General features: G+C 43.0%; 1 protein-coding gene across 2 annotated transcripts in view; it reads left to right on the top strand.

The window, feature by feature from the left end:
- The first annotated feature begins 9,676 nt into the window (after positions 1 to 9,676).
- Positions 9,677 to 24,999, top strand: part of LOC139375352 (protein ELYS-like) — a 35,143-nt gene continuing 19,820 nt past the window's right edge. Inside the window, exons 1-16 of one of the 2 annotated variants that reach the window (XM_071117055.1) lie at positions 9,683 to 9,930; positions 11,866 to 11,903; positions 12,030 to 12,155; positions 12,428 to 12,681; positions 12,777 to 12,957; positions 13,091 to 13,298; positions 13,388 to 13,504; positions 15,573 to 15,657; positions 16,006 to 16,156; positions 19,183 to 19,315; positions 19,572 to 19,753; positions 19,886 to 19,947; positions 21,447 to 21,575; positions 21,718 to 21,808; positions 22,042 to 22,131; positions 22,398 to 22,538. In XM_071117055.1, coding sequence (XP_070973156.1) covers positions 12,035 to 12,155; positions 12,428 to 12,681; positions 12,777 to 12,957; positions 13,091 to 13,298; positions 13,388 to 13,504; positions 15,573 to 15,657; positions 16,006 to 16,156; positions 19,183 to 19,315; positions 19,572 to 19,753; positions 19,886 to 19,947; positions 21,447 to 21,575; positions 21,718 to 21,808; positions 22,042 to 22,131; positions 22,398 to 22,538 — 1,945 coding nt within the window. In that variant the 5' untranslated portion in view covers positions 9,683 to 9,930; positions 11,866 to 11,903; positions 12,030 to 12,034. Of the gene's footprint in view, positions 9,931 to 11,865; positions 11,904 to 12,029; positions 12,156 to 12,427; positions 12,682 to 12,776; positions 12,958 to 13,090; positions 13,299 to 13,387; positions 13,505 to 15,572; positions 15,658 to 16,005; positions 16,157 to 19,182; positions 19,316 to 19,571; positions 19,754 to 19,885; positions 19,948 to 21,446; positions 21,576 to 21,717; positions 21,809 to 22,041; positions 22,132 to 22,397; positions 22,539 to 24,999 lie in introns of both variants that reach the window. The other variant, XM_071117054.1, reaches the window with a different exon arrangement.

Genomic DNA, 24,999 nt, shown 5'->3' with positions numbered 1-24,999 from the left:
CCTGTCATGGCTTTTGCGCCATCAGAACAGATATCAACATGAGCAGCAGCTACGTTTGGCTACATACCGTTAGAGACTAACGGTTAATGTGATTGAATGTTAGTTGTTTGACTAGGCAACCTGTATTTGACATTGTGGTGTTATTTCGCTGAACACTAGATGGTTTCATTTTATTTTTGGCAGTGAAACGGGGCTACTCAGGCGAGAGATAAACCTCGCCCAAATGTATAGCCCCGTTGGAAAATATAAATTGACTGTTTGAAAAAGTGAATCAGATTTTTATTTGCCGTACCCCCGATGGCATTGCGTGTTCCCCAGTTTGGGAATACCTGGTGTAGAGAATCATTGTACCATCTAAACTGCTATGAAATCTCTTTTCAATAACAACAAATATTCTACTTTCAACTTGTTTGAAGTTGGTTTACAAAACCTAGAGTTAAGACGCAAAAAAAACTTAAGCATAGGGAAGCATAGAAATGTACATAGAACAGATCTACCGTATCTTATACTTGCTTTCAATGAGAAAGATAGACCTTTAACTACCATTTCTACGTGAATTTGGTCAGCTGCACCTGAAAAAAATAACGCACATAGAACAGATTAATGTGGTCAGGTCACCCAAAAAGTTACATCATTTTAAATCAAAATTCTGACTTGTAGAGCTTGTGACATGAAATGTACCAAACAAATGTATGGCATTAATCTCAGATGGTGAACCAGAGGTGTCATAGTCTGATTGCCTGACAATCAGCTTGGGGTGTAGTCAGTAGGTCTTGCAACTGAAACGGTTTATCAGAACGAAACGGGGAGGGATTATCTCACATTAACTCAGCACTAGGATTAAAAACTATCATTTAATACCTACAGAGGGATCTGTTAACAAAAAAATGGTAAACACATTTGTTTGCTTTACAGAACACATTTTTTGGCTGCGGTTTTACAGCCATTTTCTTTCACTTCTACACATTTTGCCATGACTTATGCCATGTTAATATGATATCTGAGTGAGAGTGACTAACAAAATCAATGGGGGCCCCTTGGAGGTCAGTGCCTCTGGACATATGCCCTGCATGCCTGGTCAGTAATTCGGCCATGATTACTACACATTTAGATAGCTGGTGTCGTAGAAATATTAGTTCAATAATATCTCTCAGATACCGGAGCTTGTGAGTTCAGTATAGACTTTATTACAAAGTAACAAGCCGAGCTGCTCCATGGAGCAACAGCCTTCCCAAGTCTCGGCACACTCCTTTTATACAGTTTCATCCTTACATCATATACATAGTCACTCCTCTTTATGTAAATGATCCACACCCTTTGGTATTCAGCCACCTTTACCTCTTTGTCTTACCTCTAACTTGTTTATGCCCATCTTTACTTGGTTTCCCCTCCTCTTATTGGCACAGACTTCAGGGCATAGATTCTGTTGGTGGTGTAACCATAGCAACGATTTAAAAAAATGTATAGACATACACTCCTAATGCAGGTGCATGTCTAAGGGTACTTATACTTAAGCCTATCATGTAATGGCTTTCCTTAAGCCTATAATGACACATACATACATGTATAATGCAAATGAAAATGCATGTCTTATTAATGTGCTTCTTCTTGAGCCACTCCTTTGTTACCATGGCTGTGTGTTTTGGGTCATTGTCATGCTGTAATACCCATTCACGACCAATTTTCAATGCCCTGGCTGAGGGAAGGAGGTTCTCACCCAAGATTTGACGGTACATGGCCCCGCCCATCGTCCCTTTGATGCGGTGAAGTTGTCCTGTCCCCTTAGCAGAAAAACACCCACAATGTTTCCACCTCCATGTTTGATGGGGGGGGGTGGTGTTCTTGGGGTCATAGGCAGCATTCCTCCTCCTCCAAACACAGCGAGTTGAGTTGATGCCAAAGAGCTCAATTTTGGTCTCATCTGACCACAACACTTCCACCCAGTTGTCCTCTGAATCATTCAGATGTTCATTGGCAAACTTCAGACAGGCATGTATATGTGCTTTCTTGAGCAGGGGGACCTTGCGGGCACTGCAGGATTTCAGTCCTTCACGGCGTAGTGTGTTACCAATTGTTTTCTTGGTGACTATGGTTCCAGCTGCCTTGAGATCATTGACAAGATCCTCCCGTGTAGTTCTGGGCTGACTCCTCACCATTCTCATGATCATTGCAACTCCACGAGGTGAGATCTTGCATGGAGCCCCAGGCCGAGGGAGATTGACAGTTCTTTTGTGTTTCTTCCATTTGCGAATAATTGCACCAACTGTTGTCACCTTCTCACCAAGCTGCTTGGCAATGGTCTTGTAGCCCATTCCAGCCTTGTGTAGGTCTACAATCTTGTCCCTGACATCCTTGGAGAGTTCTTTGGTCTTGGCCATGGTGGAGAGTTTGGAATCTGATTGATTGCTTCTGTGGACAGGTGTCTTTCATACAGGTAACAAACTGAGATTAGGAGCACTCCCTTTAAGAGTGTGCTCCTAATCTCAGCTCGTTACCTATATAAAAGACACAAGGGAGCCAGAAATCTTTCTGATTGAGAGGGGGTCAAATACTTATTTCCCTCAATAAAATGCAAATCAATTCATAACATTTTTGACATGCATTTTTCTGGATTGTTGTAACGGCCGTCGTCGGTGGAATAAGGTGAGGACCAAGGTGCAGCGTGGTAAGTGTTCATGATTTTTAATATAATCAAACCTGAACACTAAACAAAATAACAACTAGGAAGAACGAACAAACGAAACAGTCCTGTCTAGTGATGACACATAAAACAGAAAATAAACACCCACGAAACACAGGTGGATGGGTGACTGTTGGTCCGAAAGCAAATCCCGATATAGCCCTTGAACAAAATTTTAGCCCACTGCGGCAGTGACGTGTATTCATGGACGCCAAGGGAGGCCAGGCTTCCCCGAAGAATTGACCAAGACAAAAACATAAAATAATGTATCTTTTGTCTCTCTGAGTTTTTATAATTTTCTCTTCAATTTGCAAGAGGCTGAATGTCTATGGGATTATAATGCTGACAGAACTAAGTGAGTTTATTTTTTATTTTGTGGTCGCACATTGAGATTCGTGGTTGCAAGTACGTTTCGCAAATGCGTAATTTAATTTTGCGAGCTTGTATCATGATGTGTGAAAGATTTAACAACAGTCGCAAACTTGTGACATATGAATACATTCAATAAGATTTGCAAACATAATTTATTTTCAGAATTATTGCAAGTCCATGTATGGCTATCAATATTCTGGTTCGAATCAAAAATACACTTGCAGATTTTGAATCTGCACACGCTCTATCACTGTCACATGCTGTAACAAGAGCCTGGATGGTGACACATCTGCTTCAAGTTGCCCGACTGAATACGTGGGCTGTCGTAGAAATATTCGTCCAATAATATTTCTCGGATACCGAAACTTCAAGGTAGACTTTATTACAAAGTAACAAGCCGAGCTGGTCCATGGATCAACGGTCTTCCCAGCCTCGGCACACTCCCTGTATACAGTTTTCATCCTTACATCACATACATAGTTACTCTTCTTTATGTTAATGATCAACTATTTTTGGCTTCGCGCCACTGTTGTTTGAGGTGGGCATTTTCCCGCCTCTACAAATAATTTAACACTCTACAAATCATTGAACTGATTATATTGGTGGCGCAACTGTGACAGTTTGGTAAAAAATAATTATAGGGGCCTTTACCAGGCTGCAGTCACAAGTACATTCATTATATAGATTATATCAGCACCCACCAGGCTATAGTCATATTAAGTACATTCATTATATTGATTCTGACACGTCTTATCCAGGCATGCATCTGGATTACAATGTGTGTCTATTTATTTTGTATATTGGCTTTTCTTATGTTATACAGGTGTGGTTTCCTTTAAAGCTTTTAATGATTGTTTTATTACATTAATATTTCACAATATGCTACTGAAAAATCGCCATAGGCCTTCAGTGGTAGCTTCCCCTTTGTTGACAGCAAGAGTGTCTAGTAGCCATTTAAGATGTATGTAACAACTGAAATATTAACAGTTATTTTTCAGAGCTGATCTGATTGGTCAAAATACCAACTTGTGAAAAAAATATCAGAATTGGGCTGCCAGTCTAAACGCAGCCTATTTGTCCTATTCTTTAGTCTTGTTTGGGATATATATTTCACTTGGCATACCTGTGTGATGTCTTATATACATTAATACAAATATATTCACCCTAGGTATGAGACTGTAACGGTTGACTTCGGTGGAAGGAGAGGAGGACCAAAATGCAGCGTGGTACATATCCATAATGTATTTTAATGAGAAATTAATACAAAATACAAAAGAACAAGAGAATCAAAATGAAAACCGAAACAGTCCCGAATGGTGAAAACACTGAAGTGGAAAATAACCACCCATCAAAACACAGGTGGGAAAAGGCTACCTAAGTATGATTCTCAATCAGAGACAACGAACAACACCTGCCTCTGATTGAGAACCATACTAGGCCAAACACATAAACACAACATAGAAAAAAGAACATAGACTACCCACCCCAACTCACACCCTGACCATACTAAAACAAAGACAAAACAAAGGAACTAAGGTCAGAACGTGACAGAGACATTCATTGATTTTAAACCTTTTTGAATCATAAGCTCTGTTTTCTTGATGGAGAAAGTCTGCGTGTTGTCAGATGTAGTTAGTAAAAATAACATTTTTTACAAGAGTAGTTTATTTTTTAAAGCCTTGATCGTTACATCCTTCATCAGGGAACTGTCTGCTGATACCTGACAACATGGTGGCCGTTTTGCTATAGTGCTCCAGACTTCCATGGCCCAGCAGACTCACCTGGGAATAGGGGGATGACACGTTTTGTTTTTATAAAAGTCTGGGAGACTTAGAGGGAGGAGAGTGAATATGTTTGAGTGTGTACAGCAAATCAAATCCAACCAGTGGCCCAGGATAATTAAGCAATAAGGCCTGAGGGGGTGTGGTATATGGCCAATATACCACTGCTAAGGGATGTTCTTATGTGCAACACTGAGTGCCTGGATACAGCACTTAGCCGTGTTATATTGGCCATATACCACAAACCCAATGAGCCTTATTGCTACTATAAACAGGTGTTGTGTCTTTACTATCCTTAATGTGATGACATGCTATTTTCAAATCGATTACCTAACGTTTAATTATTTGATTAAATGAATCAGGCAATAACTAACTCATTAGGAATCCGGGGCACCACGGAAGCATTAGTTTATATAGAGCGGCTATCTCCCGAATCCACTCTTAAAGATCTGAAGATCTTTTATATCAACAGCAGTCAATCATTAATTATTCTTTACCTTCTATCAGTCTCATCTGAATGTTGTAAAATTCTTGGTTATCTACACGAACTCTAGCATAAATTATGAATCAGCAATATACAAATTGCCTTAATTATGTATTTACTAACTAACTAAATAATCACAGAAATACATCAAAACAAACAGTAGATATTGGTTACTAACAATGATGAAAAAGTACCTAGTATGATGGCTTGGTAGACAAAGGGAAGGGGGTGTGGACTGAGAAAGAGAGGGAAAGGAAACATGGATTCACTACAACGTTTATAATTATATTAATTGAAATGCTAATCCTTTGCACATGAAAAGGCGCTCATTCGAGAATAATTGCAATGTATATATGTTTGCGCTCGTATGTCGTGGTTGTCTTCTCTGTTGGAATCCTCGATCGTCCTGTAGGGTTCATCAGAGTCTCTGGTTAACTTTCATTCAAGTCACAAAGTCTTTCTGGTTGTACGTGGCTAGAATGTGTACTTCAGAGTAACATTCAGAAATGTTCTCATAGAATAGATGCTTTGGCGGTTGTCTGTATTCTCATCCTAGTTTTACATCATTTCCAGCTGCAGACTAGTAATTATACCTCTAAGATTGCACTTATTCTGTAGGGATCAATAGTCTCAAGAGTTTAACCATTTCCAGCCGTGTAGCCAATGTGGTGGGAGCCACAATCTACACCCTGAAAGGGCCACATCATGACACAGATTACCGACGTAATTAGAGCAGTAATAATGTTTTGTCATACCCCTGGTATACGTCTGATATACCACGGCTGTCAGCTAATCAGTATTCTGGGCTCGAACTGTTGTAGAAAAATCAGCTCTTGTAGTCGACAACTGTTAAGCATTCACCCAGAGTTTATTCAATAGTGACCTGCACAGAGGAGACCTTTTCTGGACCCTCGCCAGCATTGGACTCTCTTTTAGACATTTTAGTTTATGTAGGCAAGGGACATCTGTTTCAGATCAGCACTCTGCTATGAGTTTTCTAGGAAAGCTTATCCATTATAAAAGACATACATATTGGCATCCAAGTGATAGCCCTCCTTCAATGTATAGGACATGTGGGATTGCCACGTTTCATACTGCCCTTCAACTGGGATAATAGCTTTAAAGCACACAGTACAGTTGTCTAACACAATTGTCATTAAGCTTAATTGTTCCTTCACAGAACAACCCGGTTTATAATATGCTATAGAACCACCCGGTTTATAATATGCTATATGTCGCCTCCTGAGTGGCGCTTTCACGTCAGAGCCTCCAAAGGTCTCCAATAACACCAGAAAAAGTCGCTAGATTTGTCGCTAGTCGCTTTTTTGAAAATGTGTCGCTAGAGGGGTCTGAATACTCGCTAAATATAGCGCTAAATTGTCAACACTGGCTCCCACCTGCAAGAAGTATCTCCTCCCCTTCGCGTGAACGCGCACGCACTCAGTTCTTCATTGCTGCGACTTGCTTGCTAGTTGAGATTTCTTCTCTCCGTTGTCAGTTTAGCCTACATTTCACTGATCTCAGTAGCAGAAAGCATTTTTTTGTTTGTATCCTTCAATGCAGCTGTCGATGATCACGTTAGGTTGCATTTCATAACTTTTTTTTATGGCAGTTTGATTATGGGGGAGGCACTAGTAATGTCTGCAGTTTTCGGTTTGGCTATTTGTTCCAAGTGTATTAGTCTATAAATAAATATCTTTACCAAAATTCGTCATCTCTCCCATGTCTTATTCGACTAGTAGTTGTTCTGAAATTTGTATTGCTTGCCTATATTTTACTCCCTCCTCTGTTTAATATAACACACATACATTAATTATTAATTTCGGTCAAATCAGTCACACTACGAACTTTGTACAGTACTAATTGCATTTGTACTGTACAAAGTTAGAGGTGCACTATTTGATAGATTCCCCCGCTCCCCCTACCTCGGGCTTCCAGTCCAGAGACCTGAGGTCAAGCTACCCCAACCCCCCCTCCCCACCCCATCTCATACTTCTGAGTAGACTAGAATCAGGGCGCCAACTCCGAGGGTAATTGACCCACAGTCACACACGGTGACATTATATAATATATGTGAGGTGCAAATGAGGATAGAAAACGGATTGCTCAAATGTCACCATTCCGATTATTTTTGTGCTGGCGCCCTGTGCCGCCCCCGGCTGCCCATGTCGCCTATACCTAAATCTGCCACTGCCTATATGACTGTATATAGTAAATAATAACATTATTGTGAGTGCTATCCAAGGATATTTAGGTCTCAAGCTGACAAGAGCAGGCTATTGTCATATATACACATATTCATATATATAGCTCATATATCAAGCACATATATTAAGCCGCCTGACTCAAGTCATTGCACGCAATGACTGTCCAAACAGGAAGTACCCTACTCCCAGCCATAAACTGCCCCTCTCAGTTCTCTTATCTTACGACCCCAGGACACACACAGACACGATCCCCTGACACACAAATACCTTCTTGCATAAACACACACACTTCATCCCCCCTCAACTGGTCGGGTGCCCAGAGCAGAAGACTGCTGCGCACCAATGGGGCTCCTGCTCTGGCTAGAGCAGGTCCGCCTCCAACTCTTCGGGACCAGTCAGAAGACCACCACGACAAGACTCCACCTACATTATTCTATGTATAAAAACTGTTGTAACCTTTGTTTAGGTCCCTTTTTCAGCTAACTCCATTTGAGCTATATGAATCAGGTCTGTGCACGTTAAAACTGCAGGACAAGATATCTTTTGACTCAATAAACTGCCATTTTGCTACAACTGAAATCCACTCTGTCCAGCGTCCATGATTTGGTCTCGTTCTCCTGTAAGTTAATCATCAACACTATCCTGATTCAGACATTCAGACACAGACATTACCTTTTTTTGTTTAAATTAGTGTGTTTGAAGAATGCTACATTTTTGGCCAGTTGCAATTGTATGTCAATGTAATGGCCATGTAAAAGAAATGCCACTTCTATTTGTCACGCCCTGATCTGTTTCACCTGTCCTTATGATTGTCTCCACCCCCTCCAAGTGTCGCTTATTTCCCATGGTGTATTTATCCCTGTGTTTCCTGTCTTTCTGTGCCAGTTTGTCTTGTCTGTTTCAAGTCAACCAGCGTGTTTTTCCCGGTCTCCTGCTTTTGCTATTCTCTCTTTTGCTAGTCCTCACGGTTTTGACCCTTGCCTGTTTTCTGGACTCTGTACCCACCTGCCTGACTAGTCTGCCTGCCCTGACCTCGAGCCTGCCTGCCACTCTGTACCTCCTGGACTCTGAACTGATTTTGACCTTTTGCCTGTCCACGACCCTTCTCTTGCCTACCCTTTTTGAATGTAATACATGTCAAGCACTCAAACCATCTGCCTCCCGTGTCTGCATCTGGGTCTGGCCCTGAACCCTTATGCTATTAGGCCATACATTTTTGTTATTGTGAAAGATGCTGTTAAGTCTCATAGCCTACATCAGCCAGTTAAGTTATTTTATATAGGCCTAGGCTTGGAAAGAAATATACTACAACTAAGCCCTCTTGTAAAGTCAAATTAAAATGATTGTTTAAATGAATTACTCGACTGGTGTAGGTGTTCTCCATCTGTTGCTGTGCAACACTTGCATAACAAGTTAGCTATATTTTCAGCACTTACTATTGATTGCGTTGCAGCGTTGCGTTTCAGCACCACAAAATGGTCCGCTGCCTGCTTTATTAGTTGTTTTTGTTGTTTTTGACATTTTGCTTTATCTTGGCCAGGTCGCAGTTGTAAGTGAAAACTGGTTCTCAACTGGCCTACCTGGTGAAATAAAAAATAACAATAGTCCCGCATTCTCTCCTCATGAATGACGTTAAATGTAACTTTTGCATTATTATTATTAGGTAGGGTAACTTCCTTCTTGGGACATTGCATTTGCATCGGGTCATAATTTTGGTGCTTTGGGGGCCAAATACTATTGCTGGTGGGATTTGGCCCACGGGGCATCAGTTGGGGAACCCTGCTAATCACAGTATTTCTGACAGGGAGTTACTCCAGGGGCTTCCAAATCACTAAATCCACCCATGCATTTACTGCACTACTGAAACTACAGTATGTAACCTAATCCTATGAGGATGATATGTTAAATCCACAAACAAACAAAAAATCCACAAAGAGATCAATTCAAAATGATTGAATACATCCAATACAACATAACAAAGAAAGAGAAAATAATTAATATATATTCGAAAGAGTGTAAACTGCGTCACGCAGAAGAAAGAAAAAAAACAGTTTACTTTCTCGCGATGTTTATTTCTGGCCCTTTGACGTTTGCGTGATTTTGTGAAGCAAGTGACGCACAGTAGCTCGTACGTTACACCTGCGCAGTAGCTAGATCTACATGGAAATGGCGCCTGCGTTGAACTCCAGCAAGTGGGCAGATATCTCGTAGCTAGTGCAACTAATTCAGTAGACACGGTCCTTCATACTGAAACATTTGTGGGTTTTCGACAGTTGTCCTAAAAAAAACAAAAGTGTTTACAAGAAAATCGGATTATTATGACAGGGCCGAGGAAGAGCCCCAACGGAAAATATATCACATTTTATTAGCTTCTAACGTCGTTGGTAGTACGACGGTCAACATCAGGTAACGTATAGTAAGCTAAGGTTATAACGTTAGTTGCCTTTAGGTAGTTACTCTAACAATGCTACCAGTTGCAATAATGGGCGGATTAGCTTCCGTTAAGCACACCGGAGCAGTTGTACCCAAAGTTGGCTAACTATTTAGATACGTTAGCTTGCTAGCTAAGCGGTTAATTTTAGCATAATGCTACCTCATGCGAGGTTTTGATTCACCGGGCTCATACGTTGCTATGATTTAACTATGTCTAACGACGTTACGGGGTATTTACAGGATGGTAACGTAAGCATAACACCGGTTATTTACCAATATGTAGCAAGACTTGTAACTAGCGCACAGCATATAGGAGTTAGCTAGCTAACGTACGTCTAGCTAGCTAGCTGGCTAGCAAGGCCGATTATATATTAGGTAACTCACGTTAGCTAGCTAGTTAAGTCAACGGATGCAGTAACTTGTAATTACTGTTCGCTACAGTCCCCAAAGTCACTGTCAACGAACTATACTAGTTAGTTAACTAAGTTGTTAAGTTAGCTGGCTAGTAAGAAAACTGACATCGTGGTGTCGGAATGAACTATATGTCCGAGAGACGGCTAGTTAGTTAACGTTAAGCTAGTAAAGTTCGTTAGCTCAAATCAGAAGTCAAGGGTGTCATTTCCCCTTGCCTTGGTTTAGCTAGCTAGTTTAACGTTACATTGTTACATCACAAATGTTTAGATCGACAGCCATGTATAACGTTACTTCTAATTTACATGGTTCTGCATTTAGCCTAGCTAGTTACTGTTAGTAGGACATTGTTTTGAACACGTTAGTGTAGGCAAGGTGTGATAGTGATACCGACACACCGGTAACCAATTACGTTTTACATTAGCTAGCTAACTATATTTTAAAATCTCGGAGTTGCTTGTTAATCTAGGTAAGAGCATGTTAGTAGATTCCATTTTATATCTACTTTGTTTTGGGGGTATTTAGATGTCAGACGGTACTCGACTAGCTACTCCAATACTCTGCATCTAACCGTACCACGCCTTGTCAATCTGCGCGGGAGTAGTCTCGGTTTCTTTTAAATTAGCTAGCTAGGCTACTTGCTTGTGAAAGGGGTGGTATTTTGCATGATTCATTGCCGTATGCATGACACCATGGCATGTTAGGTGAAATTCTGAGGCTAGTCAATGTAATCAATTGGTGAAAGAAGTTATGACACTAACTCTATATGGTGTTTTGCTGATACTGGACCAAATGCATACCGAGGCACATTAAGCTGTAGTCGAGATGTCTGCCTGACAAGTGTTCAATACTTAACGTTACCCTTTAATGTACATCTATCTATACAAGGCTCTCTAAGATGGTGTTATCTTGTGGACCATGCACTCTTCATTGGGAATCAAGTGGGTAAACAGTAACGCAGTTTTAACATGGTAAACACACAGAGCAACATGCCATGTCGGGGCTTTCCGATAATTATATAACTTCTCACAATACTGTTTATTTATGTGATTGTGTCAGTTGGTTAGGCTGCTACTGGTAATATGGTAATGGCCTACTATATAATCATCTGTCAATGCTTTACACACTTTAAACAAGAGAAGGACATGCACACAAACACGCCTGCAGCTTTTATGCCAGCAGGCCCAGAGCCCAAACTGCTGACAACTGGGGACCATATAACACAGCATAAATACCTCTTTTGTCTCCTTTGAGTCCCCTCATAGCCCCAAAGGCAAAACCTGGTGGAGGCTCAGAGAGGAACTGTTTTCTTATGGTCTGATTTGAGCTCAGTTGCTGTGCGTGGTGCTGTCATTCTGTTACCAAACTTTGCTTCTGCACTGTTGAAGTAAATGTGTTTTTGTAACATTTTCAGTGGAAGTTAAAAGTAGTCATTGTGCATAATTGTATGGATTGTTTAACTTTAGAATCATTCGTTTTTGTTTGCCATTTTTAAAGTGAACATCTCTGTGACTATGGAATTGCCAAGCAACAAGGTAACCTTGTAGGTTTTCGCATGCATATGTGCCTCAAACCTGAAGTTTGGAAGAATCACATGTAAAGCAATGTCCGTTTTGTCTGTTTTGTACATAATGCAGTGCAATGTCATGTTTTGTGTGTAGTGAACATGCGTGACCTGGCTGCCCAGGTCACCAGCAGCCTGCTGCGTTTCCCGGGGGTGACTGTAGATGCTCTGGGGGAGGATGAGATCACCCTGGACTCTGTGCTTCATGGGAAGTTCACTGTTGGTAAGTCAGTGTGTATGCACGGCGGCCATCTCTCACAAACAACCCAATGCATTTAGGTTTTTCTTTATTTTCTCATTTCAACTCATTCCGTCCCAGCATATGTTGTTTGCAGGAGGGAAGCTTTGAATTCCTGCATTCTTCAGTCTTAAAACAACTAAATACATCTCAAACAATCCCTTCTCAGAGGAGAGGTTTTACAATAAACCACCATGAACTAGGCCTAACTGCTCCCTTTTCCCTACCTCATGTTGTGCCTCCCTCCCTGGACGAAGGTCGTAGTGGGCTAGCTTGGCTCGCCTGTGGGCCCCAGCTGGAGGTGGTCCATGCGGTGACAGGTGAGCGCCTGTCCGCCTACTGCTTCTGTGGCGATGGAGAGCACCCCCCCAGCGTGCTGGCAGCCAGGGACTTCTGCTGGCTGAAAAGGACCGGGCTGCTTGTGGGCCTTGAGGAGGCCCAGGGCAGCATGCTCTGTCTCTATGACCTGGGTATCTCCCGAGTGGTCAAAGCCGTAGTCATACCGGGCAGGGTGAGTGCGCTCTCACCATCTACTACTGTCGCTTGCATCAACTGGTTGATTTGATGATTGTGATATGGACTTACTGACAAACTGATGATTGACAGATCAGGGCCATCGAGCCCCTGGTGAGCTATGGCGGGGCCAGTGCCAGCACACAGCACCTCCACCAGAGCCTGCGCTGGTTCTTTGGCGTGGCAGCGGTGGTCACGGACCTGGGACATGTCCTCCTAATGGACCTGTGTCTGGATGACCTCTCCTGCAGCCAGAGCGAGCTGGAGGCCTCAGGTCAGCGTGTGTGTGTTTTAACCTAACACAGACAACTTTTCTGGCCCACAGTTCCTCTCAAGATTGAGAATTTGATGAGTGTGTGTGTTTTCTCCCCCCCTCTCTAACCCACACCCTCCTCTGTCCTCTCCAGATCTGGAGGTGGTGAGTAAGTCCCTAGCTGAGATCCCCCGGCTACGTGAGCAGGAGACCCGTCAGGGGAGACATCTCTGTCTGCAGCTGAGCAGCCCCACGGGCACAGGGGCCACGGCTCTGCAGTACATCCCTCGCACCAACCAGCTGGCCGTGGGCTTCTCCGACGGATACCTGCAACTCTGGAACATGAAGACGCTCAAGAAGGAGTGAGTTGACGGCCCAGGGATGACATGGTGGCTATGGTAAACCTTCAGTTATAGCTTTTTCTGACTGTCTCTGCTGTGTTCTGCCACAGGTATCACTCCCAGCTGGAGGGCGGCAGGGTGCCAGTGTATGCCTTCACATTCCAGGAGCCAGAGAACGACCCCCGCAACTGCTGTTACCTGTGGGCCATCCAGTCTGCCCAAGACCAGTGAGTTCTCCCTCCCCACCTGTCTGCCTGCTTGAGGCACAAAGTTCAATAACTCTTGGAAGAGGTCACAGTGTGCACACCAGACCAGGATGTGATGTATTTGAAATACTTGAGGTTGTTTTGGTTTGTCCTGGACAATGGAACCAATGGAATAATTGCAGCTCCATGTGGGCTGGGATCTCTCAGCCCCAATCCCCTCTGGTATTCACATACTGTACCTGTCAAACACACCTACTTATTTAAGGGGTGGCAGCGTAACCTAGTGGTTAGAGCGTTGGACTAGTAACCGAAAGGTTGCAAGATCGAATCCCAGAGCTGACAAGGTACAAATCTGTCATTCTGCCCCCGAACAAGGCAGTTAACCCACTGTTCCTAGGCCGCCATTGAAAATAAGAATTTGTTCTTAACTGACTTGCCTAGTTAAATAAAAAAATTCCAGGGTTTTTCTTTTGCTATTTTCTACATTGTAGAATAATAACACATTCAATCAAAAAGTGTTAAACATATCAAAATTTATTTTATATTTGAGTTTCTTCAAAGTAGTCACCCTTTGCCTTGATGACAGCTTTGTACACTCTTGGCATTCTCTCAACCAGCTTCATGAGGTAGTCACCTGGAATGCATTTCAATTAACAGGTGATGCCTTGTTAAATGTTCATTTGTGGAATTTCTTTCCCTCTTCATGCGTTTCTGTTGTGTTGTGACAAGGTAGGGTTGGTACACAGAAGATAGCCCTATTTGGTAAAAGACCAAGTCCATATTATGGCAAGAACAGCTCAAATAAGCAAAGAGAAATTACAGTCCATTACTTTAAGACATGAAGGTCAGTCAATCGGAAAATGTCAAGAACTTTGAAAGTTTCTTCAAGTGCAGTCGCAAAAACCCTCAAGCGCTATGATGAAACTGGCGCTCATGAGGACCGCCACAGGAAAGGAAGACCCAGAGTTAACTCTGCTGCAGAGGATAAGTTCATTAGAGTTAACTGTTCATTGGATTGCAGACCAAATAAAAGCCTCACAGAGTTAAAGTAACAGACACATCTCAACATCAACTGTTCAGAGGAGACTGCTTGAATCAGGCCTTCATGGTTGAATTGCTGTAAAGAAAGAAAGAAACTACTGAAGGACACTTATAAGAAGAGACTTGCTTGGGCTAAGAAACACAAGCAATGGACATTAGACCGGTGGAAATCTGTCCTTTGATGAGAGTCCCAATTGGAGATTTTTGGTTCCATCCGCCGTGTATTTGTGAGACACAGAGAAGGTGAACGGTGTGATGTTGTAGGGGTGCTTTGCTGTTGACACTGTCGCTTTTATTTTAATTCAAGGCACACTTAACCAGCATGGCTGCCACAGCATTCTGCAGAGATACGCCATCCCATCTGGTTTGCGCTTAGTGGGACTATCATTTGTTTTTCAACAGTACATTTACCCAAAACACGCCTCCAGGCTGTGTAAGGGATATTTGACCAAGGACAGTGATGGAGTGTTGCATCAGATGACCTGGCCTCCACGATCACCCGACCTCAACCCAATTGAACTGCAGAGTGAAGGAAAAGCAGCCAACAAGTGATCAGCATATGTGAGAACTCCTTCAATATTGTTGGGAAAGCATTTCTCATGAAGCTGGTTGAGAGAATTCCAAGAATGTGCAACGCTGTCAAGGCAAAGGGTGGTTACTTTGAAGAATCTCAAATATTTTTTTTACTACATGATTCCATATGTCATTTCATAGTTTTGATGTCTTCACTATTATTCTACAATTTAGAAAATAGTGAAAATAAAGAAAAACCCTTTTAATGAGTAGGTGTCCAAACTTTTGACTGATACAGTGGACTGGATCAGTGAAAACAGTATGGTGGAAGCTCCACACTTTATAGCTTGTATGCAAATATAGCATTGGTCCAGTGAATGCAGCTATGGTGCTCAGTGGTCATAGCACATTGTTGGCCTTTATTTTGCATAAATACTCATGCAGCATTAACCACCTCATGTCAATACACATTACTTGGTGTATTTGCTTCCCTTTAACACATCTCCCTCTCTCCCCCCTCTTTCTCCCTCTCCAGTGAGGGAGATGTGGTCAGTCTGCACCTGCTCCAGCTGGCCTTCAGTGAGAGGAAGTGTTTAGCCTCAGGAAAGATCCTCTATGAGGTAACCGTAATTTCACCCCTTGTTTTTACCTCAAAGATTTTGTTCTGTCTAACTGAAATAAGTAGCTATTCCCGCTTCCAGCATGGATCGAGACGGGTCCAATTTCTGTTCAATGCCCCTTTTGCTTGGTCAAGACTGTTCTGACCGTCAGCTGGATGTTCAAGCTTGCTGGTTTCCAACAGTTCTTCTCAATGTTTCAGTCCTGAAGATGTCATTTAGTAATCTATTATGCCCAACCATATTTATTTCTTACTTAAATGTGGTGCTTTCACTGCTTTGAGACCTTTAAATCTTTCCATTGGTGCTGTATTAATGTCAATCCTTTCTCCCCCTCCGTCTCTTTCCTAGGGTCTGGAGTACTGTGAGGAACGGTACAGTCAGGAGCTGAGCAGCACAGCCTTCCCCCTGAGGGCTCAGGCCACCAACACCCGCCTGCTCAGCTGCCAGACCATCGAGAAGTTCCGACACCACCCTGACAGAGACGACAGCATGAACGAAGGTACCTTTTCCTTCATCTCAAGTCATCTCAACTCAAATCTTTTCAGGATTATATTGGTGTCTAAGTGACCGGAAAACCAACAAAAAATGTTCTTTATTACCTACGTGGGTGGTATTCATTTACTAGACACCAAACGGACCGAAAAGGAGTGGGGCTACCTGAACTTGTCCAACAGGAAATGCACGTTTGTTTTCCTTTGCAAAATTATTTGCCACGGTGTGCTCTAATGAATGCGACCCTGGAGGGAAAAGGATGTACAGTTGAAGTCGGAAGTTTACATGCACAGCCAACTACATTGAAACTCAGTTTTTCACAATTCCTGACATTTAATCCTAGTAAAAATTCCCTGTCTTTGGGGTAGTTAGATCACCACTTTATTTTAAGAATGTGAAATGTCAGAAAAATAGTAGTGATTTATTTCAGCATTTCTTTCTTTCATCACATTCCCAATGGGTCAGCAGTTTACATACACTCAATTAGTATTTGGAGCATTGCCTTTAAATTGTTTAACTTGGGTTAAACGTTTTGGGTAGCCTTCCACAAGCTTCCCACAACAATTTGGGTGAATTTTGGCCCATTCCTCCTGACAGAGCTGGTGTAACTGAGTCAGGTTTGTTGACCTCCTTGCTCGCACCTGCTTTTCAGTTCTGCCCACAAATTTTCAATAGGATTGAGGTCAGGGCTTTGTGGTGACCATTCCAATACCTTTACTTTGTTGTCCTTAAGCCATTTTGCCACAATTTTGGAACTATGCCTGGGGTCATTGTCCATTTGGAAGACCCATTTGCGACCAAGCTTTAACTTCCTGACTGATGTCTTGAGATGTTGCTTCAATGTATACACAATTTTCCTCCTTCTATTTTGTGAAGTTCACCAGTCCCTCCTGCAGCTAAGCACCCCCACAACATGATGCTGCCACCCCATGCTTCACAGTTGGGATGGTGTTCTTCTGCAAGCCTCCCCCTTTTTCCTCCAAACATAACGATGGTCATTATGGCCAAACCGTTCTATTTTTGTTTCATCAGACCAGAGGACATTTCTCCAACAAGTACGATCTTTGTCCCCATGTGCAGTTGCAAACTGTAGTCTGACTTTTTCTATGGTGTTTTTGGAGCAGTGGCTTCTTCCTTGCTGAGCGGCCTTTCAGGTTTTGTTGATACAGGACTCGTTTTACTGTGGATATAGATACTTTTGTACATGTTTCCTCCAGCATCTTCACAAGGTCCTTTGCTGTTGTTCTGGGATTGATTTGCACTTTTCGCACCAAAGTACGTTCATCTCTAGGAGACAGAACGTGTCTCCTTCCTGAGCGGTATGACGGCTGCATGGTCCCATGGTGTTTATACTTGCGTACTATTGTTTGTACAGATGAACGTGGTACCTTCAGGCATTTGGAAATTGCTCCCAAGATGAACCAGACTTGTGGAGGTCTACATTGTTTTTTTCTGAGGTATTGGCTGATTTCTTTAGATTTTACCATGATGTCAAGCAAAGAGGCACTGAGTTCGAAGGTAGACCTTGAAATACATCCACAGGTACACCTCCAATGGACTCAAATGATGTCAATTAAATCAAATCAAATTTATTTGTCACATACACATGGTTAGAAGATGTTAATGCGAGTGTAGCAAAATGCTTGTGCTTCTAGTTTCGACAATGCAGTAATAACCAACGAGTAATCTAACCTAACAATTCCAAAACTACTACCTTATACACACAAGTGTAAAGGGATAAAGAATATGTACATAAAGATATGAATGAGTGATGGTACAGAACGGCATATAGCAAGATGCAGTAGATGGTATCGAGTACAGTATATACATATGAGATGAGTAATGTAGGGTATGTAAACATTAATTATTAATTGTTTAAAGTGGCTAGTGATATATTTTACATCAATTCCCATTATTAAAGTGGCTGGAGTTGAGTCAGTGTGTTGGCAGCAGCCACTCAATGTTAGTGGTGGCTGTTTAACAGTCTGATGGCCTTGAGATAGAAGCTGTTTTTCAGTCTCTCGGTCCCTGCTTTGATGCACCTGTACTGACCTCGCCTTCTGGATGATAGCGGGGTGAACAGGCAGTGGCTCGGGTGGTTGTTGTCCTTGATGATCTTTATGGCCTTCCTGTGACATCGGGTGGTGTAGGTGTCCTGGAGGGCAGGTAGTTTGCCCCCGGTGATGCGTTGTGCAGACCTCACTACCCTCTGGAGAGCCTTACGGTTGTGGGCGGAGCAGTTGCCGTACCAGGCGGTGATGCAGCCCAACAGGATGCTCTCGATTGTGCATCTGTAGAAGTTTGTGAGTGCTTTTGGTGACAAGCCGAATTTCTTCAGCCTCCTGAGGTTGAAGAGGCGCTGCTGCGCCTTCTTCACGATGCTGTCTGTGTGAGTGGACCAATTCAGTTTGTCTGTGATGTGTATGCCGAGGAACTTAAAACTTACTACCCTCTCCACTACTGTCCCATCGATGTGGATAGGGGGGTGCACCCTCTGCTGTTTCCTGAAGTCCACAATCATCTCCTTTGTTTTGTTGACGTTGAGTGTGAGGTTATTTTCCTGACACCACACTTCGAGGGCCCTCACCTCCTCCCTGTAGGCCGTCTTGTCGTTGTTGGTAATCAAGCCTACCACTGTAGTGTCGTCCGCAAACTTGATGATTGAGATGATTTGAGTTGGATTAGCCTTTCATGGCTTTAGAAGCTTCTGATATCATTTTCTGGAATTTTCCAAGCTGTTTAAAGCCACAGTCAGCTTAGTGAATGTAAACTTCTGACCCACTGGAATTGTGATACATTGAAATAATCTGTATGTAAACAATTACTTGTGTCATGCACAAAGTAGATGTCCTAACCGACTTTCAAAAACTATAGTTTGTTCACAAGAAATTTGTGGAGTGGTTGTTAAACGAGTTTTAATGACTCCAACCTAAGTGTATGTAAGCTTCCGACTTCAACTGTATGAGGTGCTTGCGCTTTAATTGTTGTGGTCACGGCTTGTACTAAGGCCTTCTCTCCTTTCTCCCCCATCAGTTGCGTCTCCAGACACCAGCGTGTCCATTTTCAGCTGGCAGGTGAAGGCCTACGGACAGGGCAACCCCTCCACTTACATCGGCGTCTTTGACATCAACAGATGGTACCATGCACAGATGCCTGACTCTCTGAGGTAACATTCTGACATTAATATTCCATCACCAGCCGCCTAAATCGCATGCTGTGTCCAATTTACCCGAATACCAGGCGTTTATCAATCAGGTTATTTATTCATTTATGAATGTAGTTGGTTTAAAAAAACATTTTTTTTACAAACAAGTCTACTTTTTTGGGGGAAGGAGTGTTGATGGGACATATTTTCTGGGGTTGATAGTAAGCTTTTACATGATTACATGAATATGAAACCAACGTGTGTGTGTGTGTGTCAGAACGGGGGAGTCTCTGCGCAGCTGTCCCTACCTGGCCGTGTGGTCTCTGGATTCAGTGGTGGAGATGACATCACCCTGCCCCCTGTTGGACGTCCTGGTGCACGAGCGCAGCCTGAGCCGCGGCCTGCCCTACACCTGCCCCCCGCCAGAACAGTTCTTCAAACCCACCACATACAACTTCGGCAAGTTGGACACACAGCGCAAGCCTTTTCACACAACACCCTGAGCAAATAGAAATGCATTTAGCTCTTTAAAGTCATTCGGATAAGTTTTGTAAATGTTGTCATGACTTAATTTGTTTTTCCTTGGAACAGATGCAACCTGTTTGCTCAACACTGGTATTGTGCACTTAACTTGTTCTGGGTATCAGAAAGAGGTGAGTTTATCCCTACATTTTTGGTGTATTTTCTCCATCTGTATCGTTGCAAAGATAGTTATAGTGCATGCGGAAAGTATTCAAACCCCTTGACTTTTTCCACATTTTGTTATAGTACAGCCTTATTCTGAAATGTATTCAATTAAAGATTTTCTTCATCAATCGACACACAATACCTAAATGACAAAGCAAAAACGGGTATTTTGACATTTGCAAATTTATATTAAAAAAAAAAAACTATATTTACATAAGTATTCAAACCCTTTGCTATGAGACTTGAAATCAGGTGCATCCTGTTTCCATTGATCATCCTTGATGTTTTTTTCAACTTGATTGTGGAGTCTCCCTGTGGTAAATTCAATTGATTGGACATGATTTTGAAAGGCACACACCTGTCTATATAAGGTCCCACAGTTGACAGTCCATGTCAGAGCAAAAACCAAGCCATGAGGTCGATGGAATTGTCCGTAGAGCTCCGAGACAGGATTGTGTCGGCATTGATCTGGGGAAAGGTACCAAAAATGTCTGCTGCATTGAAGGTCCCCAAGAACACAGTGGCCTCATTCTTAAATGGAAGCAGTTTGAAACCAAAAAGACTCTTCCTAGAGCGGGCTGCCCAGACAAACTGAGCAATCAGGAGACGAGGGCCTTGGTCAGGGATGTGAGCAAGAACCCGATGGTCACTCTGACAGAGCTCCGGAGTCCCTCTGTGGAGATGGGAGAACCTTCAAGAAGGAAAACCATCTTGGAGTTTGTCAAAAGGCACCTAAAGGACTCTGACCATGAAACATGATTATCTGGTCTAATGAAACTAAGATTTAACTTTTTGCCTGAATGCCAAGCGTCCCGTCTGGAGGAAACCTGGCACCATCCCTATGGTGGTGACAGCATCATGCTGTGGGGATAGTTTTCAGTGGCAGGTACTGGGAGACTGGTAAGGATAGAGGGAAAGATGAACAGAGCCAAGTACAGAGAGAGATCCTTGATGAAAACCTGCTCCAGAGCACTCAGGACCTCCGACTGGGTTGAATGTTCACCTTCCAACAGGACAGCGACCCAAAGCACACGACCAAGTCAACATAGGTGTGGCTTCAGTACAAGCCTCTGAATGTCCTTGGGTGGCCCAGCCAGAGGCCGGACTTGAACTCGATAAAACATCTCTGGAGAGACCTGAAAATAGCTGTGCAGTAACGCTCCCCATCCAACCTGACAAAAGTTTGAGAGGATCTGCAGAGAAGAATGGGAGAAACTCCCCAAATACAGGTGTGCCAAGCATGTAGCTTGTTTTTTTCTATGTCATTATGGGGTATTGTGTGTAGATTGATGAGGGGGAAAAACTATTTAATCAATTTTTGAACAAGGCTGTATTGTATCTTTCTGAATGCACTGTACATGTGGCTAACATGACGACTTTCAATTAGTTGACTATTAAGCCATCCATTGTCCATACAGCAGGATGTTATCTTGTGAATCACATGAACTATCTCTTGCTGTCTCAGACTCTGAGCTTCTTGAAGAAGGCTGCTCCCTGCTCCAGTGATGTCATCTCAAATGGCTACTCTCGCTGCCTGATGTCCGGCCTGCTCTCCTCTCGCCTGGCTGACGTGCAGCCCTCCAGCCTCTCTCAGGTACACACACAGCTTCTGAGAGGTTGACGGTTATTCCTTTTTGCGGTACAAACTTTCCAGTGTCTAAAGGTTTTTAAGGACTATTTTATATATGTGAATGCATTAGCTCAATGTGCCGGACTCTCTTCCTCTCTCTGGTCAGGAAGAGCAGTTGGACGCCATCTTGTCTACAGCCATAGAGACCAGCTCCTTGGGCCTGATCACCAGCTGTATCAAGCAGTGGACCGCTGAGGGTGAGACACTGCATAACAACACTGGCACCCTGTTATTTAGATCAACCCTGGCTTCATCTCCTGTACTACATGTACACTGATCCGAACACACACAACAGGTGAATCACTTTCAGATATTCACATCCTCGCAGATAGAGGAAAGGAGACGGGGTGACACAGACAGTTTGGGTTATTGAGATGCACCCCTAGATTGGATTTCTCTCTAATGTAAAATGGTGGTGTTTGCTTCACAGAGCAACCAGGCTCTGCGGTGAACCTGCGCTACATTCTGGAGTGGGCCTGGGACAAGGTGGTTCACACCAAGGAGCAGCTGGATGGCATATGTGAGTGTTTCCTACCACAGTGATCAGCATGACACTCTGTCAACACCTTGTTGACCTTCTGGTTTACATTAAAAATAATACTCATGGCTGTGTATTTGGTTGGTAACTATAGCAACTTGCAGCTGTGTTGTCATGTGATTTCCTCAAGCATTTTTGGATTTGATATGTTTTCCTAGGGCAATAGATGTTCTTATACGTGAGGAGGTCCAGCAATCTGGACTGTGTTTTCTGATTTCCGTCTGCCCTTATTCTTTGTCTCCCCCCAGGTGCTCCCCTGTTTGACAGCTCATCTAACTTCACTGACTCCCCGACCCTTCAGCTGCTGCAGCACAGCCAGAGGCTACTGGGGAACCTCAGCACCATCTTCCACTGTCTGCTCAGAGAGGCACAGGATCTCACTCAGCGAGGTAAAGCCTAATTCAGACAAGGGGCACCGTTGCCAGGAGGCTTATTTATTTTAACGTTGAAGCACTGGTCGTTGACCGAGCAGAGCGGCAGTGCTCATGCAACTGAATATCACTTTGCTTCTGTAGAGAAAATGTTCAAAATATCAATATTTTGAGAGGCAGAGACGGGGTTCACACAAGTGTCTTGGTTGGTGGCTTTCACTCCCTGTGGTTAGAGCCATTAACACACCCTTTACTAAAATGGCCCTAGAGAAGAAGGCAGATGTTCTACGTGTCCCCAACCAATTGTTTATTTGCGTTTGTAACATTTTTAAACTTAATTTGTACATAATGTTGCCGCTACCGTCTCTTATGACTGAAATTAACTTCTGGACATCAGGACTGCAATTACTCACCATGGACTGGCAGAATCCTTTTTTTTTTTTTTACCTTTAGCAAGTCTGACGAGCCCGAAGTGAACGATATACTGCTTTCTCGGGAACCGGCCCAGATCCCCATGATTTGTGTGAAGAGGAGGCGGAGAAAAAGGGGCCAGAGGGCAGGTTGCCTTCTGAGAATTTGTAGGCGATCGAATAAACCCCCACTTCCTTCCATTCTGCTAGCAAACGTGCCATCGTTGGAGAATATAATTGATGATTTACGAGGAAGTTTAAACTACCAATGGGACATTCAAAACTGTAATATCTTATGCTTCACGGAGTCGTGGCTGAACGACGACACTCAACATACAGCTAGCTGGCTGGTTATATGATGTACTGGCAGGATAGAACAGCGGCGTTTGGTAAGGAAAGGGGCAGCGGTCTATGTATTTTTGTAAACAACAGCTGGTGCACGACACCGAAGGAAATCTCGAGCTATTGCTCGCCTGAGGTAGAGTTTCTCATGATAAGCTATAGACCACACTACCTACAGAGAGAGTTTTCATCTGTATTATTTGTAGCTGTTTACATACCACCACAGCCAGAGGCTGGCACTGAGCATTGAATGAGTTGTATTCTGCCATAAGCAAACAAGAAAACACTCACCCAGAGGCGGCGCTCCTGGTAGTCGGAGACTTTAACTTCTCTAGGGTAGGGGGCAGCATTTGGAATTTTGGATGAAAAGCGTGCCCAAATTAAACTGCCTTCTACTCAGGCCCAGAAGATAGGATATGCATATAATTGGTAGATTTGGATAGAAAACACTCTGAAGTTTCCAAAACTGTTAAAATAGTGTCTTGAGTATAGCAACTGATTTGGCAGGTGGATACATGAGAAAAATCCATTCAGGAAGTAGGATTTTTTTTGTGTGTAGTTTTCTATTCAATGCCATTACAGTATCCATTGACTTAGGACTCAAATTGCAGTTCCTATGCCTTCCACTAGATGTCAACAGTCTAAGTAAGTAAGAGTAAGAGCAGTCTATGAGTGGACCCTGCTGTGTCACAGAGCTTTTTCATGCGCGTGACCGAGAGTGCCTTTCTTGTTTACCTTTTATATTGAAGACGTTATTGTTCGGTTTAAATATTATCGATTATTTAGGCTAAAAACAACATGAGGATTGAATATAAACATAGTTTGACATGTTTATATGAACTAGAGGTCGACCGATTTAATCGGAATGGTCGATTTAATTAGGGCCGATTTCAAGGTTTCCTAACAATCGGAAATCGGTATTTCTGCGCGCCGATCTGCTGATTTATTATTTATTTTTTTACACCTTTATTTAATCTTTATTTAACCAGGCAAGTCAGTTAAGAACACATTCTTATTTTCAATGACGGCCTAGGAACGGTTGGTTAATAACTGCCTCGTTCAGGGGCAGAAAGACAGATTTCACCTTGTCCGCTCGGGGGATCCAATCTTGCAAACTTACAGTTAACTAGTCCAACGCAATAAGACCTGCCTCTCTCTCAATGCACTCCACAAGGAGACTGACTGTTACGCAAATGCAGTAAGCCAAGGTAAGTTGCTAGCTAGCATTAAACTTATCTTATAAAAAACAATCAATCATAATCACTAGTTAACTACACATGGTTGATATTACTAAATATTATCTAGCGTGTCCTGTGTTGCATATAATCTGACTGAGCATACAAGTATCTAAGTATCTGACTGAGCGGTGGTAGGCAGAAGCAGGCGCGTAAACATTCATTCAAACAGCACTTTCGTGCATTTTGCCAGCAGCTCTTCGTTATGTGTCAAGCATTGCGCTGTTTATGACTTCAAGCATATCAACTCCCGAGATGAGGCTGGTGTGACCGAAGTGAAATGGGTGGCTAGTTAGCGCGCGCTAATAGCGTTTCAAACTTCACTCGCTCTGAGCCTTGGGGTGGTTGTTTCCCTTGCTCTGCATCGGTAACGCTGCTTCAATGTGGTGGCTGTTGTCGTTGTGTTGCTGGTTCGAGCCCAGGGAGGAGCGAGGAGAGGGACGGAAGCTATACTTTTACACTGGCAATACTAAAGTGCCTATAAGAACATCC

The sequence above is a fragment of the Oncorhynchus clarkii genome, chromosome 19 (assembly GCF_045791955.1).
Source record: "Oncorhynchus clarkii lewisi isolate Uvic-CL-2024 chromosome 19, UVic_Ocla_1.0, whole genome shotgun sequence".
Lineage (NCBI taxonomy): Eukaryota > Metazoa > Chordata > Actinopteri > Salmoniformes > Salmonidae > Oncorhynchus > Oncorhynchus clarkii.
The sequence above is the reverse complement of the archived record's forward strand: the minus strand, read 5'-3'. Positions and strand labels throughout refer to the sequence as shown.